Here is a 21,915-nt window from a genome sequence, read left to right as displayed (position 1 = left end):
AATAATTAATCATTATTTAAATAAGTACCTATCATCTTCTAACAATGTATTGAAAATATCCGAACAAGATATATCCTTCATATTTAATTTTACCACCAGTACTGCAGCTAGAGTATCAACATTCAATCTAGATTACATCTCCAAAAATCATTCGCGATTGAAAAAAACTCTTAACCGCTGCATAAAAATAAATACATAAATTTTCACATAGCATATGCTTGTTTTTTAAATGGCTGAATATTTCTACCCATGTTTTAGCAATTTCAATGATTTGCCCATTGTTTAAATTTTTCAGGATTTAAGTATATGTACGTTCGGTTTTCTAATTCCTTAAACAGACAATTGTCGTCAATTTTAATATCTGGCATTTCTTCAGATAAAACATTAAACACGATGCTATATATGTCCAATTTAATTACGACGAAGTAACAAAACACCATTGATTTCTCCAAGTCCGACAAATAAGGGAACACATTTTTCTTGTAATCGAGGCTTATATTGAGGGACAAAGTCATCCAAAATAAGACTAACTTCTGTACTTGAAATATATGTTTCTTCGATATGAGGAATGGAAACTCCTTCTTAAATTGATCGTTGAAATGGCATTTCGCCTTTTTTGATTTTTCCATTCCTTAAATAAAATTGCGAATTTTTTGCCATTTTTTCGGCTTACTCAATTTACATGAAATTTTGAGGGTGTACGAGTCAAACGGGCCTCAGATTAGTATTTAGCGGGTGCAATCGACTAACAAAAGTATCGGTGAATAAATAATTGGGTATTATTAGTTCAAAATAAAAAAAATAAGGGTAAACCTCTTTCGGTATAGAACAATCCTAGGGGGTATGCTCTCAAAATTCCGAATACTATTTCACATGCATTTTTGAACCACCCTAGTGTGCAACCTTTTGTAAGGCAGTGTCAAAACTCTAACCTTTATTTATTGAATCATGAAATTGCATGGAATTGAAATTTACTCGGAAGTAAATTGCAGAACCTGCCTGGTTATTTTCACTTTTATACAAAGCGAACGTAGGGATGGGTAAATACTATTAGACCGCGACCGTGACCACAGATACATATGTACATAAGTGTGCCATATGTACGTAGATGACAACTTTAATTAAATTTACACAAATTTTTTAATATAATAAATTGTAATAAGGCATAAGTTATGGGTGAAGATTGATTTTTCTCTTTTGTTTTTTCCGCATCTCAGCGTAGTCTTCTGACAAATAGCAAAGACTCGATTAAAAACCGGAGTGTTATTTAAACGGTTTACAACCCCCTTCTTTAACTGCAGGAGGTTGGCACTGCATAATTTTGCTCCGGGCTGGCATTGAGTCTAACCCCGGACCAGAAACCTTTCGGAACTTCAAATAAGTCAAATGCCACTCCTGCCGTGGGTTGTGCCACTTTCGACTATATTCATATGTACATATGTATGTATGCAGGTCGATTTGAACCCAAAATAATTTTTTTACTGAATTACACTTTACAATCACTTATATGGAAATTAATTTCTTTTAAAAATTAGCATGTATTTTCAAGAAAAAAGTGGAATAATCAGCCTTATCGTATCATTGATTACATGTGAGCAAGTTTTCCAATAAAATACGTGCAAAGCAAAACCGATACATATAATACAAATTTATCATTTTATAAAGTTTATCGGCAATGTGTATTTTCTTGATTCGTTTTTCCTGTGGTATTAACGGCAGGGCTGAGTAAGAAATAAAACCATTTTGAAAAAAAATACAATTATTTTTATTACGTGTTTAAGGAACGCATACATGTTTTACAATATTTGTTCGACTCTTTTTCTTTACTTCTCTCGCTAGGGCCTTCAAACGATTTATTAAGCCCACCAGTCAATTCGATTCGCTCATGGAAGAGAACAAAGTTTTCTTCTGACCAAGCTGCATTCTTTTTTAGAAATACATCTTTATTTATATGTGCCTTACACCGTCTTTCTTTCATTGATGATTTTAATCTCGAAAATCTTCGTTTTAAACTTCTTAAATTATCTCGCGTGTCACCATAACAAGCCAGCAAGAGATTTTCTAGATACTTAAGTTTTTGGTAGAAATTAAGTAAACCATGCACTGCATTTCGTCGTAAAGATATTTACGGGTCACCATTTTCATACCAGAAATGACTGGCGTGCTGTTTTGGACTCGGCCAAAATCGCTTAGGCGGTTACAGCGCCAAATAAGAAGAAGAAGAAGAAGAAGATTTTCATACCAGTCGAACCAAGTGCATCTAAATCAAAGAAAATTATATTTTATTATGTTCAGAAAAACTGTTATTCCTTTTATATATTATCTACAAAAAACCCTATAACTTTGCTATCCGCAGATATTTAGCTTATGAAGTTTATAAGACGATAAAAAACATATCTCAATAAGGGTAAATAATATAACAAAAGGTTTAATGAATAAGAAAAATAAATTAAATTTACAGGGTGGCGACGAATAACTATCGCCCAGGTTTTTTTTTGAAAAATAAGAGTCCTATATTTACTCTGAGTCACTGGGAGTAAAAAGATCAATTCATCTGCCCGATTTCGCGAGTGTCTTCCAGGCAGAAGTATTCGCTGTAGACGAAGGCTGCCGTCTCTTAGAACGTAGTGGATTGTGTAACGGCGAGCGAGTAGCCATTTTCTCAGATAGCCAGGTGGCCATTAAGGCCTTAGCGTCTTTTACAACAAGGTCGAAACTAATCAAGGAGTGTAGGACGCTGTTAAACACAGTAAGTCGTCAACTCGATCTAGATTTAGTTTGGGTCCTTGGTTATAGCAACATTCCCGGAAACGAGGCTGCATACGAGTTAGCTGGAGACGGTTCCACATTGGTGTCGATCGAGGACCGGATCTCACCCCCAATTGGAACCTTATATAAAGACATATTTCTCCACAATCTTCGTAAATCGGATCAAAGATGTCGCACCGTGGAAGGCTGCCGTATATCCAAACTATTTTGGCCTGAGTATAGCCCTGAGAGAACACAAAACCTACTAAGGAAACCCAGATCTGACGTTGCTAGGCTTGTTGCGACTCTTACTGGGCATTGGCCGATTGGTACCCACGCGAGAAGGCTAGGAATCGCCTACGACTTCTGTAGAAGCTGCAGAGATGAGAACGAGCAGGAAACAGTAGAATACCTGCTTTGCAAATGTCCAGCTCTAATGAGGAGCAGAAATACCATGCTAGGAGCATATGAGTTCACATCGTTACGAGAGCTATCTGATATAAGTCTCCACAGCATACTCAACTTCATCATCCACGCCGGCTGGTTCAAACATACTCATTCGAAGTATATGGTATCAAAATGGCACTTAGCTGCTACTTGGGCGTAATATTTTTTCCGCTACCATTCTAACCTAACCTAACCTAAGAGTCCTTTATAGATTTTAGGAAAAAAAATAAAATTTTACTTTAATTTTATTAATTGGTTTTTAAATTTTAACTTTTATTTGGGCTTACCAGCGGGGAGGACATGTAACTAGATGTTGAATGTCGTTGGGAGCGCCTACTGTTCTTTTGGAGATTTTATCAAAATAGCGATAGCGACTGTTGGAATCCGGCAGCAGAACAACTAGGTATTTGTGAACAAACTTGTAACTTCCAGGCAATCAAACCCTAAAAGATATTTGGCTACCCTTGGCATTATGGTTTGATCGCGTCGTAGTTATTATTGTAGCCGCATAAACATATCCCAAAATAATTTCGAAAATCCGTGGCCAAATTAAAAATCTGGCTCTTTCCAGTTACATAGCGCCGACTGTGATGGAAACATTGTGCTGCCGTTTCTATTTCTATATTATTTGAACATTGCGCCATTAGAGCTCGGGACCTACCGAGTGCTAATAAAAAAGTTAAAAATATATTTACATTTAATACTCCCAGTTAAACAAGTAATGTTTAGCAAAAAAAAACGACTTAAAAAAAAATATATATATATATATTTCATCATCCGATGATCGGATCTAAGCCAGATTAGTATGGGACCACCTCTGAGACACTACCTTTCCGATGCAAAAAGAATCATCGGTTGACATGGTCCAAGTTATGTGGTAACATACATAAAAAAAAAAAAAAACAATATTCCGACGAACTGATAACCTCCTCCTTTCTTGGAAGTCGGTTAAAAAACGTTACGGACGTTCCGTTTGGAGACACTTTTTTCATCATAAAAACTATAGTAGGCTCTGAATGAACACAAATTTTTTTGTCATGAGTAGTCATCATCAATACCTATGTGAAACCAATAAAAATATTTTCCACAAATGTTATATAGTAAGTGCATAGCGATTAAGAGAAACCGTTCGGACGTTCCCAATATGGAACTCGTATCGAAGACTGATAATTCTTGCAAAATTCTGCCAATCTGTTAACGGACGTTCCCGTTCGGACGTTCCGATTTTTTCCAATGAGATACAATTTTTTGTTTAAGAATTTAAACACACTCGTTTTTTAATGTAAATATGAGGTTTTATTGTAAATAGTACAAAACACTTAATGCAAATATGAGGTTTTATTGTAAATAATACAAAAAACTTAAGGCGTAGCTAGTGGGTGACAGGTAACAAGATCAACGGAAATAAGGTCAATTAACACTATTTCGCATACTGGTGCGAAATAAAGTCAATTTACATTATTTCCTTTCTGAAAGCGACATAAAGTCATCAAAAATTTGACGCGAGTGCGGCGCGGAGCAGCAGGTGTGTCGCGGTGTGGCGCGCGGACGCGGACCGCCGTGAAGCTACGCAAATTTTATGTTTGAAAGAGCAATATGGTCAATGGATTTTATTTCGCTTTTGAAAATAATGCCAATTTTATTTCGCACCTTATTTCCGTTATCTTGGTCTGCTCGGCTAAAATTTTGTTTTGCTAATGTAAAAGTCCTTGAATTCCTTTTTAAAATGCTGATATGATTCGCTTACTGTCAAAACCACGTAGCGCTTTGGTATTGGCAATTCTTGCTTACTTAACAAAGTTTCATTTCTTCCTGCTGCTTGTACAATTTTTTTTAATTTTGGGTTCTCATTTTCGCATTTCGCCATATTTGTCTAATAATTTTTTCTTAATGCTTTTTCATCTTTTTTATAGCTTTATTGTCTACTTTTATACTTGCCAAAGTTCGAAGAAACTAATCCCTATTTTTTGTTTTCAATATTCATTGAAGTCATGTCTTCTACAAGCAGAAGTATTTACTATATTTATATACCTATGTACGTACATAGAAACGATATAGACAAAAATTATTTGAAGCGTTCGGGCGTTTGCAATTTTCTTACAATCGATAATCCTATAGCTTTATGAAAAAAAAAGTTTATGCTAATGGCAAAAGTAACCAAAACTAGCTTTTATATTAAAGTTTTGACAAATAAAGTAAACGTTACGACGCTTGAAAAAAGGCACAATTTGTAATTTAACTTAAGACGGTTCCTAATATATTTTTACGTTGTTTTTGTTGTAAGACTTACGAAACATAAGCTATACTAAGTTTTCGTATAGAGTTCCGATTGGTTGACACTTTCCAAGAAATACCCATGTGTATACATATATAGATTAGACCGTTCCACAGAGGGGTATTTGGCCGATTTAGGCGGCCAAAATTCGAATTTTCCAAACGTACTTTTTTCTTTTATAACTGAATATAGGGTAAAGAGAATATAATTCTTGACTAGATTCCGTTATTTTTAATCCCTCTCTGGTTTAATTTGCTCGCACCGCGCTGTCAAAGTGCCGTGTTGATAATTGTTTATTTAGTTTTTAGATGTGTTTAATACAAGCCGAAGTTGTAAAAAACTGCTTTAAATCGTGTGTTAATTTTTTTAAATTATAAAATATATATATTTAAATTGGATAATTGTAAAGCAGATAAATGCCATATAATCCAAATAGTTTAATACAAATATAATATGAACTGGTACCGGCAGAGCTACAAGGAAAAATATCGTATTTTTTTCTTATTTTAATGGATTAGAAGAATGAACTGCAGTCATAAAGTTATGTAACACCACTCAACGGCGCTGAGATTCTTGCTTGGGTGTTATGCATGACAGTTCGTAGTTTGGAAACAAACAAAAAAATACTGCTGAAAATGTGCGCTTGCTGTGCAGTGACCATTGGAAATACTCACTACTGCTGAAAAATAAACCGAAAATACTGCTGCAGTACTGTACCAGTTTTCTGTAAGTGTTCAATGAGTAAAGAGGGTGATAGGAAAGTCAAAACGCCCAACAACGTTAAGGGGGGAGGGGTTCAATATAAAAATTTGGAAAGTTCCAGGGAGAAAATATTTGTCAGTACATTTAGAAGAAAATTCTCTACTTAAGGGCAAGTTCTAGTAAAAATTTGCAAATAAGTTTTTAAGGCAGTAAAATCGTAAGAATTTTTGTTTTTTATTCGAATATGATAACTCTCAGTACTTGCGCGTTGGATTTGAAGAAATGCATTCAGGGAAAAAAGTTGTTAACAAAATAGTTGAAAATCGTGAATTTTATAGTCATTTGGTATGTAAAATAACTTATAAATCCGAATATGAGGTCAAAAGTAAAAAAGTATAATAGTTTTTAAGAATGTGCGAAACTATCGTTTTTTTCCAAATTGAGAAAACAGCGTTTTAAATTTTTTCCACAAATATCCGGTTCTGATTAACACACCGCGAAAAGCTCTCCACCAGAATAATGGTCTTCGAAATCCCTATGAACTTGATATGCAATGTTTTGAAATCAAATTATCAGTTTAAGAGTTATCTGCAAGTTTATGGATGAAATCGGACACAATTTTAAGTCGTATCGATATTCTACTGTGAATTACACCTAAAAGCCGCAAACTTTTTGTTCTTACATATCTTTATGCTAAAGTAAAGCTTATTTAATTTCAAAATATATAGATCCAAATCTTTTGCAAAGCGATTTGAAAATAGAAAAGTTATAGCAAATGAATGAAATGAAAACGTTTTCTCAATTTAAAAAAAAAAAAACGATAATTTCGCAAATTCATAAAACCTTTTCCACCTTTTTTTATTTTTGACCTCATATTCGGATTCTGTAAGTTATTTTACATAGCAAATGACTACAAAATTCATGATTTTGAACTATTTTGTTAAAAACTTTTTTCCTTTAATGCAAGTACTTAGAGTTTCACAATCGAATAAAATTTTGCACAGCTTATTTTTAGACCAAAAGACATCTTTTTCCACCCGGCCAACTGTATATTTAAACAAAAATTTAGAAATAACGAACGGTCTAATGTACATACATATAACAGCATTGTCATTAGCGGGATTCGCGCTTCTGTGTATTCGTTGTACCTTGCGTAAGTGTAACTGAATTAGCGTGTGATTTGTTGTTGCAAGTGTATTTATTGTACCACATGCTCATCCAGTTACACTTACCCAAGATACATCGAATACACAGAAGCGCGAATTCCACTATTATTTTATTTTTGAGTTCTTATGCTTTCTCTCGAGCCGGAATTGTCTTTGCCTATGACGGTGGTGGCTCATTCGGATGCATCTACGCACGGATTTTTCAAACACAATCTCATTCATCTGGCAAACATCTAATTGAAAAAAATATCTTAATGCAAATTATAGGCATTTGTAATAAAAATGTTAACGGCCTACCATAAAATACGCCCATAATGATGGAAAATTGGTTCAAAGATCTCCTCTTTCCACAGTCATTCCAATTGAAACGTAATATAAAATCATCAGTAAAAATCGCACGGAACACATGATCAACACTTGCATTTGCAGGCTTCAGATGTAATAGAAATGCTTTCTGAAAATTAAGATACATAGTACATACATACATACATGCAAACTAATTCGANGGCTTCAGATGTAATAGAAATGCTTTCTGAAAATTAAGATACATAGTACAAACATACATACATGCAAACTAATTCGAAAAAAAACCTTGGCATCAGACATTTTTTACACACCATTACTTCGAGATATTCTTGGTCTACAAGTTTATGTTCCAGTTCTTTAGCTGCATTCAGCGTGCGCAGCGGTAGAGTGGACTCTAATTCTGTACAGAATGCGTCCGCCATGACCTGAAAGTGGAAATATAGTATGTAGTGAATATTGAAGTACATAAAAAAGGAACACATTAGGGTATTCATATTATAACACTTAAGTTTACAGTTCAGTGCAAAACTTCTAAGTTTTATGTGCCCGAGAATTTTTCTAATTAACGTGAATACCCCTAGTATAAGATAATTCTATAACGTTTTGAATACATACTTTTTTATTAGAGACGGTTCCCAAAATGTTAGGTGATCCTTTATCGAAACTGTCCATACGGTCCAATATGATATTTTGGTTTTCCAACATCACTTTTTGATTCACCAAAACTAATTGTAACAAGTTTGCTGTCTCTGTAAATAAATTTGAAATATACTACGCTTACACGCACGTTTTATTTGCAAAAAAAAATTTTGCGAGAAGGAAGTTTGGACGAAAAACACACCGAGCTAATTAGTGAGTAATACAACTATATCTGCATCTACATCTGGTTATAAGTAGGTATGTACCAAGGTTCCTACTTAAGCATCTAAATATAGCAACTCTAATGTTAATATGTCAAATTTGACATTTTCATAGTAGTTTGACTATTTTAATACTCAGGACGAGGGCTATTTGTGTTTACAGATTTCCAGAAAGAGTTTTTAGAGAATGTTTCTGTAGTGACAGCCCTCGTCCTGAGTATATATATATATATAGAAATCTGGGTCGTTCCGGTTACGTAGACCTCCTTGTCATTGGAGAGGCCATGACATGAGGCAATCGGGTCTATTACCGAATTCTTTGTAAATTCGACGTAACTTTTACTATATGCGTTCGTAGCTGTTTGAATTCAGTGACAGCTTCTTCGTAGATTTCACGAAAATTTAACCACCGATGAATTCAGCAATAGTCCGAAAACTGAGGAGGAATTTTGTTTCTGAATTCTAGCCGCCGCGCATATCCAAGTCTTATGGCAAGAATTATTTCAGGCGTCTAACTGTTAGGAAGTCTGCAGCGTCTGTTCACCAGTATATATATATATATAGCATGCGGCTGCAAGCGGGTATCTGTGTTGGAGCAAGCGGCTCGCTATATAAACGTGTATTTGGTTGCGAAACCAACCCCGTTGTGCGCTGGGTTTGGAACCTGCCACATAAAAACCCCTTCCAGTGAAGAAGCAAAGTAAAGCCTTGGAGTCTTTAACATCTCCCTAATATGCGCTCATGCCCCGTCATGATATCAAAATCGTGCTTAGCAACTTCAATGCCGGGGTGGGCAAGGAAGGGATCTTTGGTATCACCGGAAAATTCAGCCTCCACGACGAAACGTCCGACAACGGACTGAGGCTGATGGACTTCGCAACGTGGATGTCTCTAGATCGAAAAACGAGAAACCAAATCGATCACGTTGTGATAGACGGAAGGCACGCTTCCAGTGTTTTACACGTACAGTTGTGTTCATATTAATAGCAGTGCGTTCTCTGAGATCGGAAAACACGGCTTCATTCAAAATAAATGNGGATGGACAGAAACGCTCCTGCTCTGAAAATATTCAACGCGGGCCGCGATGCTGGTAACAGAGGAAGAGGAAGGCCTCCTCTGCGTTGGAAAGACCAGGTGGAGAAGGACTTGGCTTCACTTGGCATTTTCAATTGGCGTCAGTTAGCACAGAAGAGAAATGACTGGCGTGCTGTTTTGGACTCGGCCAAAATCGCTTAGGCGGTTACAGCGCCAAATAAGAAGAAGAAGAACTGTTAGGAAGTCTGCAGCGTCTGTTCACCAGTAGATGCGGCTGCAAGCGGGTATCTGTGTTGGAGCAAGCGGCTCGCTATATAAATGTGTATTTGGTTGCGAAACCAACCCCGTTGTGCGCTGGGTTTGGAACCTGCCACATAAAAACCCCTTCCAGTGAAGAAGCAAAGTAAAGCCTTGGAGTCTTTAACATCTCCCTAATATGCGCTCATGCCCCGTCATGATATCAAAATCGTGCTTAGCAACTTCAATGCCGGGGTGGGCAAGGAAGGGATCTTTGGTATCACCGGAAAATTCAGCCTCCACGACGAAACGTCCGACAACGGACTGAGGCTGATGGACTTCGCAACGTGGATGTCTCTAGATCGAAAAACGAGAAACCAAATCGATCACGTTGTGATAGACGGAAGGCACTCTTCCAGTGTTTTACACGTACAGTTGTGTTCATATTAATAGCAGTGCGTTCTCTGAGATCGGAAAACACGGCTTCATTCAAAATAAATCGAATAAAATTTTAAAAGGCTCTCGCTTTTTAATTTCATGATTAATGCAAACAAAATATAAACAAAAAGTTTTACTATTCTTTGCAGTTTCTTAAATCAAAACTCAAAAAATTCACAAGTTGGCAAAAAATTATGTTCACAAAAATAGCAGTAAAAATGAAAGTGATATGGAATTCAACACAAACGCAAAATCATACATCTTTGTGTAAAGTACAATAAAGATATAGCTAATATTTAGTCTTATACCCCTTATTCCGAATGACGGCGGCACATCTACGTTGCATCGAGTCCACAAAACGTCTGCATCTTTCGACTGGGATATTTGCCCATGCAGAGCGTACAACTTCCCACAAAGCGTTCACATTGGTTGGATTTCTTTCGGAAACACTATGTTTTATGGCCCCCCATAAGTTTTCGATGGGGTTCAGGTCTGGTGATTGTGCTGGCCACTACATCATGTTGATGTTCTTGTTCCGAAAGAAGTCCCTAGCTCGCTTGCTCGTATGTTTCGGATCATTATCCTGTTGAAAGAACCATTTCAGCGGCATTTCTTCATCTGCATATGGCAGCATAACATCTTCTAGGATTTCAACGTACTTGTGCTGATCCATGATACCATCAATTTTGTATATTGGTCCTGTACCGCAATAGGAGAAACAACCCCATACCATGATTTTAGCTCCTCCATGTTTAACGGTCTTGACCGTGTATTGTGGTTGGTTACCAGCATTTTGCGGCACGTACACTCCCTAGGCCCAAACATCGCCTCGGATCACTATCTTGTTGCAAAAAATGTGCGCCCAAATATGCAAAGAAAGCTTAACGTCGAAAAGCTGTAATCACAACATAAAGGCCAATGCATTCGCATGCTCTCAGAGAGCACTCTTAAACCATCCGACATATGCGAGCAGTGGAACCACTTTTTCCGCCCATTGAGTACCGCCGCCGCAGAAGTAGTCGTACTTCAGCGAGCCCCAAAGAACAACTGGTACGACGAGCAGTGTTAGGAAGCTATAGAGAAAAAAAATGCCGCCTACTGGGCCAGGCTGTGATCTGGCGCAACGCGTGCTCCAATAGCCGCTGAATCCATAATACCCTTCGTTCCCCTAATTACAAGGAAAAACAATGTTGTCACCATTAGGCTACCTCAATAACCAAGTTTTACAGAGATATTAAAATATTTTTTACCAATATTATCGTAAACTAAATGATAGCAAATTCGCATGCATGTTTCTCTTCAACAGGGGTGGGGTTCAAACCCCCAAAACCATTTCGGGGAAAAGGAGATGATAGAAAAGCGTGAAACAATGCGAATTTATATAAATGTTTTTTATATTTCTGCTACCACCTTGCATGAATTTGCCTTTATGCAATGCAAGTGTCCATATGNGGCTGTGATCTGGCGCAACGCGTGCTCCAATAGCCGCTGAATCCATAATACCCTTCGTTCCCCTAATTACAAGGAAAAACAATGTTGTCACCATTAGGCTACCTCAATAACCAAGTTTTACAGAGATATTAAAATATTTTTTACCATTATTATCGTAAACTAAATGATAGCAAATTCGCATGCATGTTTCTCTCCAACAGGGGTGGGGTTCAAACCCCCAAAACCATTTCGGGGAAAAAGAGATGATAGAAAAGCGTGAAACAAGGCGAATTTATATAAATGTTTTTTATATTTCTGCTACTACCTTGCATGAATTTGCCTTGATGCAATGCAAGTGTCCATATGTACATATGTACATTAGGGTGCCCATCAAAATTTTTTATTTTTTTTCAAGACCATACCCTCTAATTTTATTCGTTTTTATTAGAAATATTCTTGCCTATTTTTATAGATTTTTTAAAGGTCATTTAGAGGCCGCGACCTGTCGATTTAGGTCATAAAATACGATTTTGTAGATTCATGAGTTTCTGAATGACTATTTTTGATTCGATTACAATGTTCGAATATGATCGGAGAAGAGGATATATAGGCCTTTAAAATAGTATATAATAATCTATTGTCGGACTTAGCTCGTTAGGATTTTTTATCGGGTAAAATAAAAAACTCATATACATATCTCTTATTTTTTTTAAATTTTTACTATCGATAATTTCCACACGTTCAAAATATATAATACTATCTAAAATTAAATCTATGCAATAAATACAATATGCTGAATATTCTTGGTTGTTACGAATGACTTTACATATTTTTAAGAGTCATTCCAAGTATGCAGTTATATAGTCCATTCAATTTTTCGGCAATTTTTTTAGTGGAAGGTCTTGCTCATTTTCTTCATACAAAAATAATTGTCGAACATAGTTTGTATGGAAGTTGGCCTTTTCTAATAGATTTTGTCGCTGAACTCATATCTGCAAAATATGCAAAGCATTTTAAAATACACAACTTGTCCTTTCACAAGTCGCACAGTGTGCTTTTTGAACACTGCATGCAAATTAGNTACACAACTTGTCCTTTCACAAGTCGCACAGTGTGCTTTTTGAACACTGCGTGCAAATTAATCGTAGCGCTTTCGACAGAAGCAGCATTTTGATACGAAACAAAATGGTTTTGAAAGCTTAAGTAAATCCCTTTTAATTGTGGTCATTGAACCACAATTACCCCTTGACCTTAAAAAAATTGGTCAAAAGTAGTGTTCTTCGAAAAAAATGCGAAATCCACGGGATTTATTCCAAAACAGGAAATGTATGTATTTTTTATTATACTAGTATTACAGATTTTGAGACGAGCAACACGATTCCACTGTTCAAAATTCGAAAAAAAATTTTAGCACCTTAATTTAAAAAATTCATTATATATTGCATTTTTTCTATTTGCATGCAGCTATGCATCCTTCACTCAATTTTATATTCCTCGAACAAAAAGTGCAATTCAAGACCTTTAATTTGAGCCAAGGTAGAAGCGTCTAGGCCCTCTGAGAGCCAAGTTATAACAATTTTAAACCAAACTCCGAAACTGCTGTACTAGTTTTTACTCCAAAATGCGTAAAATGTCGAATGAAATTTCGAGGTTTAACTTGAGAATCGTAATAATTTAGCTCTCAAAGGGCCTAGAGACTTCTTCTTTAAACAGTGCAGTTTCTCGCACCAAAATCGATAATATTAGTATAATAAGAAATACAAAAAATGTTTTTTTTAGTTTAAAATATCTGTTGGATTTTGCGTGTTTTTTCAAAGAACACTATTTTTTACCAATTTTTTTAAAGTCAAGAAGTGATTGTGGCTCAATGGCAATATTTTTCCATGAAAGGCAATTACATTAGCTTTCAAAGCCATTTTGTTTCATATCAAAATATTGCTTCTGTCGAAAGTGTTACGATTGATTGGCATCAAGTGTTAAAAAAAGCACACTGTGTGCCGTCGAGTTGGCTCGAATATCTTATTTTTCAGTCGAGAAATGTAATTTTGAAATTTTAAAATTACTACGGTGTATTTTTCTCAAAAGCATATGACTAAAAACATATGATTTATAAAAATATAATCCATTTATAAATAATATATAATACAATACAACGTCTATCATGATTATTTCTCTTTTTCATATAAAAATTCGTAAGTGTCTCACCCGTGACAACCGTTGTCGCTCTCGTGACAGAGGAATTTCGGATTTTTTTTTATAATAAAGCAATAATTTATGTGTAAGTTTTTGCTTTGTTAGTATTCGTGGTTGTTTTTTTATTTCAAGACTCAAGTTCACACAGAAGAGTGAAATAAATTCGCAATTTTCAGTAAAATATATCTGCTCCAAAAAGCTGGCTTTTTTCTCACCCGTGACAGAAGAAATAACTCAGAGTTTTTCCCATTTTTTCATATTTGGTTCTCTTAATTCGTCGGCCATGATTTTTATTAGTTTTCAACGTGTGTGTGTGTTTGTGAGTAAATTTAAAAATTAAAATGCTTGAAAACGTCAAAAATGCGAAAAGTATCTCTCAGCGGTTCTACCTTCCTATATTTTTATCAAAATGTACAATTGTTGAGTACTTTCTACTTAAATTTCAAAAAGAAAGTACATTTTTACTGTACAAATGTCCCAGCCGTGACTATGACGTGGAATACCCCATATAACTTATTGAAACAAAGCTCTAAATAGCCTTATCTTTAAATAAAACACCACAATATCGCTTTTTAAATATCAAATTTCTTAAAAGAGAAACGTGCGCAACGAACATATGTCAACAATAACTTTAAATATAACTCTAGTCCAAGATCCCAGTGCCGCCAGTTATTTTGGAATTAACCAAATTTAGGGAATAAGTAGTGTTATATGTATTGCTTGGTTAGGCGGCCCTTCCACTGATAGCAGGTACGAAAGGTACGTAGAAACGTTACTTACCTGTGTTAAATTCGTATAGCTGGGTTTTATGTATGTTCTACAAAATATTGTTAAAAATCAATATTCAACATTGCCAGACACTTTCCTGAGCGATAACTTCCGCCAGTCGCTTTGAAGTTTTCAAAGAAATTAGGTAAACTATCTTATATCCTCAGTCCCAAATTTTATATACACTGCCGGAACAAAGGCGCAGCAAATTTTTCACAATATATGCAAAAATGTTTATTCTAATATTTTTAAAAATATGGTTCATTCAACAACAAAAGACATAAAAATATAATTCCTAAACTTTGTGCAAAACTCGCGAAAATTCAGCAAATTTTCAACAAAATTTTCAACTTTTTAATCAGATATTTTAGAGTTTTTTTGAGTATGCAGTCCATTAAATTCTAGTAAAAAAATGCAAGTTCGGAGTTAGTCGAAAAACGCGTTGATTTTTGAGATTTTTTTTTTGTTGAAGGTGTTTTGCATTTTTTCCATATGAAGTATTTTCGAAAAAAATTTTTTGTATGGAAGAGACTGCGTGAAAAAATTGCCAATAATCAACGGTAATTCCTAGCTTCCTAAACTTGGGTGAAAATGTTTTTCATTTTTGTAGTTTTCTTCAAAGTTTTAAACTTGGGTGTATACGGATTTTGTTAGAGAATGAACTGTATTTTAATTGAAAATTTCTAAAAATAAATAAATAAACATGAGTGGCAAACAATATCACTTTGAAATGGGGGTGCTACTGTATTGGCCAATACTGTATGTATACCCCATGTCACCAGCTGTCATAAGCTGAAAAAAGTGAGGTCTTCAGAGGTGCAAACCGTATGGTAGTCGGTGACTTTAACACGCACCACTATCTTTGGCATTCAAGCCTGTCGAATGATTATAGGGGAACATACTTGGCTGAGCAGATAGACGATTCGACATTCTGCACAATGAACGACGACGCACCCACCAGGATTATGGGCAACTGCAGTAGCTCGCCTCACATAACAATTGTAAGCGCTGGTCTCTTAAACAGCATAACGTGGCGACCTATGCTGACTTTGGCATCAGACTACCTGCCCATAATCATCTCGATTAATAAACCTGCCGACTTTGCTTCCACGGAACACCGAACCTATGTCAACTTTTCCAAAGCTGATTGGAACGACTTCGCCGAAGTTACTGAAAGCACCTTCACGGTCCTACCCACAGCAACCGACATTCACGTAGGTGAGCGTAAATTCCGCAGGGTTGTCACTGCTGCTGCAGCCCACTTCATCCCAACAGGACGTATTTTAGACCCCCGTCCGAATCTAAACGCCGTTAGTTGAGCTTCACGACAATGATTGAGCGACTAACCAATCTGGGCGGGGTTGTTGTAGCCGCTACAACAACATCAACAACGTAATTTATGAATAAATTGCCCGGTTAGAAAGTCTTAAAAATTCACAGAAAATTGGAAGCTTCGCACATGTTGTTACATGTTATGCAGTGACTGAACATCGAAGACGCATATGGCGCCTGATCTGTATAACGGTTAGTCCACAGCGACATTTGTCTTTTTCATTCGATTTTTTTTCGACAGACCTCAACTTTGGATTCACTTGAAATAAACTTTTGCATTTTTGCTCGTCAAAAATACTTACGTAATGTGCACTCGACAGTTAAAATATTTTGGCAGTTTGTTAGTGATTAGCAGGGCCGAAAAGTGAAAGCTTTTGCTTGAAATTGCTTATTTAGGGTTTCCAAGCTTAATTTTAACGATCATGCTTAAACTACTATGTTCACATTACAGCATAAATTACTTTGTTTCGATCAAATTACTTTACATAAACCAAGTACGTTCACATTTTCTTTCATAATTTCTATGGCACGTGTACGTACGAGTGTGTGGTTTAGACTTGATTTCAAAAAACAAATGGTTGTATACCTTTAGGCATTTTTTCAAATTTCCTCAACAGTGGGGTCATGGGATTGAATACCTACGTAAAAAAATTTAAATAAACATGCATACTTGTTTCAAGTGACAGATTTCTGAATCGAACCTAAAGGCGGATTCACCGTTCGTGTCCGGACACTTTTTGTTAGTAATTTTACGTGTTCCTTTCCCACTGTGTCTCACTGAGAGCGCGACAAAAATGTGCTGAACACTTCAAATTATATTGATATTATCAAATTATANATAAACATGCATACTTGTTTCAAGTGACAGATTTCTGAATCGAACCTAAAAGCGGATTCACCGTTCGTGTCCGGACACTTTTTGTTAGTAATTTTACGTGTTCCTTTCCCACTTGTCAGAAAAAAATAGNGAACCTAAAGGCGGATTCACCGTTCGTGTCCGGACACTTTTTGTTAGTAATTTTACGTGTTCCTTTCCCACTGTGTCTCACTGAGAGCGCGACAAAAATGTGCTGAACACTTCAAATTATATTGATATTATCAAATTATATTGATATTCATCAAAATGATAAAACTCTATGTAAAGTGGGGAATTTATAAAAAAAAATTTATCTAAAATAGCTAACTCGATTTAAAATAAAAAAATGTGCTGAACACTTCAAATTGATTCAAATTGATATTGATTTTCTATCCGAACCACTTGAGGATTCGGGTTGCCGCGTTCTCTTTTATATGCGTTTGCAGCGAATTCNCTGAATCGAACCTAAAAGCGGATTCACCGTTCGTGTCCGGACACTTTTTGTTAGTAATTTTACGTGTTCCTTTCCCACTTGTCAGAAAAAAATAGAATGTTCCGAACTGAACGGTAAACCGTACTTCAGCACCCTCTCCGGCAAAAATGTTTTGAGAGCAAAAAAAAGTTGTCCGGACACAAACGGTGAACCCGCCTTAACTCTAACAGAACATTTATTTATCATAAAAGGAATATGTCTGATTATTGAAAATGTCTTTACATTATTGGATTTTCTGTCCNAATCGTATGTAGGCAACAATATCATCAGCTGTTTGCTTCAGAACAAAATAGAATGTTCCGAACTGAACGGTAAACCGTACTTCAGCACCCTCTCCGGCAAAAATGTTTTGAGAGCAAAAAAAAGTTGTCCGGACACAAACGGTGAACCCGCCTTAACTCTAACAGAACATTTATTTATCATAAAAGGAATATGTCTGATTATTGAAAATGTCTTTACATTATTGGATTTTCTGTCCAGTATACACACATAAATATTTAAATAAATGAAATTAATATTTATATACTATACCTTTTTTTCTTTTCCGACCTTTTCGTTGTGATATAGCACTAATTATTTCTATACCAGTTAGGATTAATATGTAATCTATTCCAGCTGCAAATATCTGCAATTCTTATTATAAAGACTCATTTAACTAACAAACCTATTTTTCTTCGAAAATAGTCCAAGCATTAGAANAAAAAAAAGTTGTCCGGACACAAACGGTGAACCCGCCTTAACTCTAACAGAACATTTATTTATCATAAAAGGAATATGTCTGATTATTGAAAATGTCTTTACATTATTGGATTTTCTGTCCAGTATACACACATAAATATTTAAATAAATGAAATTAATATTTATATACTTTACCTTTTTTTCTTTTCCGACCTTTTCGTTGTGATATAGCACTAATTATTTCTATACCAGTTAGGATTAATATGTAATCTATTCCAGCTGCAATTATCTGCAATTCTTTTTATAAAGACTCATTTAACTAACAAACCTATTTTTCTTCGAAAATAGTCCAAGCATTAGAAATCATAAGTATTGGGGGTAGACAAACAACGAGGTAAAGTATTAAAGGGTTATTATTTTTTACTTCACCTTATATTACCTGTTTCAGAAAGTAACACCGAATTTAGCAATTGTGGCAAAGTTCAACAATCCTAATTCAGAGTTAGCTGAAATTGCAATTGCAAGTAATCGTGAACTGCATAAGTGTATCGAAAACCTTAAAAATAAATATCCAAACCTTACAGAAAGAATTCTTGAGTAAATTTATACTGGACTAAGTAAATTTTTTATTGCCTACTTTTACCAAAACGTGGCAGGCTGCATCGAGAGTAAAAACAATTGTATTTTTTAGCATTGAAGGCTTAACAGTTTTACCCACCGTAAACCACCAGTTTTATAAACATATACATATGAGCCATTCCTTTTTAAATCGGACGGAATTCGTAAAAAAAATATGTCATGTCACCGATTCGCTTCAAATATGGGTTCTATACAAACGGTGACAAGATTTCTGTGGACCAAAATCGGGGCATCGAATCCGAACCTACAATTTTGTTTTTAGAATAAAAACATGACATCCTTTAATGCAAAACAAAAGAGAAAAAAACTTGAATATGGATGCCAATAATATATACACAATATATTCATTTTAGCAAGTTTTGGCTACTTTTCTATGTTTAAAAAATCTTTATGACCTTTTTATGAAAATATAGTTTACAAACATCTAAAAAAAACCTGTATGTCAAGATTTTAAACTTTGTAGAACATTTACAAAAACTCGACCAATTTTGACAAATGATCAAAATGATGATCAAAATTTTAAAATTTTTAATCAGGTTTTTAGAATTTACCAAATTTGCACTTCGTTTTACAAGAGTTGAATGGGCTACAAAACTGCATACTCAGAAAGTTTCTAAAATCGCAAATTTTTTTACAAAGTTTGCTTTAAATGGTTTTTATTGGAATTGCCAAGGAATGCTAAAATGTCTCCTGCCTATTTATATTTTCATTATTATATCAACAGCATATATTTTTTTATAATTTCACTACCTTCAAGTTAGAATCGTTTCATTAAAAAGAAAACTTAACAAAAAGTTATAAAATCCTTAAAAAAAATGTTGACAGGAATGATGACAGCAATATAGCGAGAGAGTTTGACAGAACAAAACATAAGCAATGTTCATAAAAAATAAGGATGCCCTATATGTATTATATGTTCTTTAAGTTAACGAAAGTGCTGCCACATTTGTATGATGAATTCTTTTTGGGCCAGAGTACAGGAAGACTCTTGTTAAATTAATAAATCAAACACTGAAAATCGGGACTTAATCGGTACAAATATGAAAAATCGGGCCCCTTACATGTTCCGACTTTTAAAAAATATTCAGCGGGACAATTTTCTCAAAATCGGTACCGTCACGCCAAAATCGGTACGAATCGTCACCGTATCTATACATGAAATATGCTAACACGTAATCGAGGAATTTTTTTTTTCTGTTTTTTCTTCGGATATATGATCTGTCAAAGTTGGATTTTTTTTGGTGATTCTGACTAATCAAGTATGCACTTCTAAGCAAGTAATACTTGAACCCCTACAAGAATTAGGTGATGGAAAGTAACACATTCTCATTTATCTTACTAACACATTTGCCAATTTTGCCCAGTAGAAATTTTATGCATACGACACACAGTGTCGCGACTTCATATAAGCGTTGGCCAAAAATAGGAGTTATAGTAGGTAAATGAAAATTGGTACAGATAGTTAACGTAAGTAGACTAAGAAAAAAACTAAGTTTTGAGAAAATCAGCCCAAGGACACGCCCACCTCCCATATATCCTGAAATGAAAAAAACTTATATTTTCCAAAATTGTTGTTGGAATTGAACCAAATTTGGCTCGATTTGTCTCTGATATATAACTGATAACTGTGTTTAATTATATGGAATTATCTCAAAGGACACGCCCACCTCCCATATATCCTGAAGTAAAAAATTCGAATAATTTCATGTAATTAGCTTAAACATAAACTTTATTTTTAGTTTTAGACAAGCAAAGAATATTTCTTATTTACTATTATCATCGCCAATATCTTCAATGTTATCGCAGAAATCATCCTCAGATATGATGCTTTCATCTTCCACAAAAACAAAATCTTTTATTTCATTTAGATCATATCTTCTTAAAAATTCCCATAGAATATTTCACTATCCAGCCAGTTATTACAGTGTTTTTCAAATAAGTCTTTTTTCCGTCCATACTTTTCCCAATTAGTGCTAAATTTCAAAATCGTAAACTTGATTTTTGTTTCCTCTGTGCAGTGTAATGATCTACGCAAATGATTTTCCACAAATTTGTTTATTTCATAAACGATAAGGCTCTTTTTACATTGCTTCATTTCTAACCATTTGTTGAAAATATCGCGTATCTTCAATGGGGTAGACACTGAAAAATATTCATAAAAAATAAATCGCATACCATCGCAGTTGAGATTTATATATATTTAAATACACACTTTTTCGCACTAAATATCAAAATATTGGAGAAGTGTTTTGATGTGTTTTTTTTTTATTGTCTTCTAAACAAGCGGTTCGCTTTCAAAGGTCACTTTGATTTAGACATATCTTTCAGCTAACTGTTCTTTCCATATGATCAATATTTGTCCAAAAAACGAGTGTTGCCATATTAATTGGTACTTAAATTTGACAATCTATTACAATTTTTACCGACAGTTACATAAGTATTTGAAATAACAGCGTTTGAAAACTATGTAAAATTCCAGATTTTTCAATGATGATACTACATGGTTAACAACTATCACAATTGAACTACTATAAAAAAAATACTAGTTCACATATCCAGGAAAAATTTTAGATTTCATCTAATTTAAGTGTTTATTTGTTAATAAAGAAAAAAACTTTTGGAAATTTGAATGTTCACATATATCATTTTTGGCCACTGCCGTGACACTGTGCGACATCGCTGTTGGTGGCAGGAGCTTGCTGCTGTGTATACATGCCATTATAAATGAACCTTAATTTCCATTTAAGACGTGTGGTTTCTCAGCGCGTATGTGTACTCTAACCATACACTTGTACTACTACTGTATGCATATGGCTGTATTAATGTTTCAAACATACGAAAATGCATTAATGGAATAGTATTAAAGCACTCTTACAAGATATGTATCCCCATATGGGTGTTTCCTGAAAAGTGTCAACCAAGACCACAAAAATATAATTTTGCCTGGACAATGTTTATAGATGCCAATCGATAACTACACATTTTGTCTTTCATTCACCAAAATATTAGACTAATTGGTCCATTCCATTTCAAGATATTTGCGGCTTTCCAACTACACTTTAAATTTTTCTTCTTTTTTTTGAGAAACCATACCTTCCAGAAATCCTTCATCATTGTAGCACACGATTAAAAAGAACTGGAAATCTATACAAAAATTTAGTACAGCTTATGCTCTGTAAGCCTTACAACAAACAACGTAAGAATATATTAGGAACGGTCTAAAGTTAAATTACAAATTGTGCTATTTTTTCAAGCGTTCGGAAGCAAAATATAATTTACATGTAAAAAAAAGAGTCGTAACGTTTACTTTA

At 34.8% G+C, this 21,915-nt stretch overlaps 1 protein-coding gene across 1 annotated transcript in view; it reads right to left on the bottom strand.

Annotated features, from left to right (window-relative positions):
- Nucleotides 1–21,915, bottom strand: part of LOC108367957 (uncharacterized) — a 59,112-nt gene that overhangs the window by 25,592 nt on the left and 11,605 nt on the right. The window contains exons 3-5 of the mRNA XM_017622670.1: nt 8,260–8,393; nt 7,956–8,069; nt 7,636–7,792 (exon numbers count right to left, since the gene is read on the bottom strand). Coding sequence (XP_017478159.1) covers nt 7,636–7,792; nt 7,956–8,069; nt 8,260–8,393 — 405 coding nt within the window. The remainder of the gene's footprint in view (nt 1–7,635; nt 7,793–7,955; nt 8,070–8,259; nt 8,394–21,915) is intronic.

Source organism: Rhagoletis zephyria, unplaced genomic scaffold, assembly GCF_001687245.7.
Source record: "Rhagoletis zephyria isolate East Lansing unplaced genomic scaffold, Rhagoletis_zephyria_1.1 Rzeph_scaffold_02889, whole genome shotgun sequence".
Taxonomy (NCBI): Eukaryota; Metazoa; Arthropoda; class Insecta; order Diptera; family Tephritidae; genus Rhagoletis; species Rhagoletis zephyria.
The sequence above is the reverse complement of the archived record's forward strand: the minus strand, read 5'-3'. Positions and strand labels throughout refer to the sequence as shown.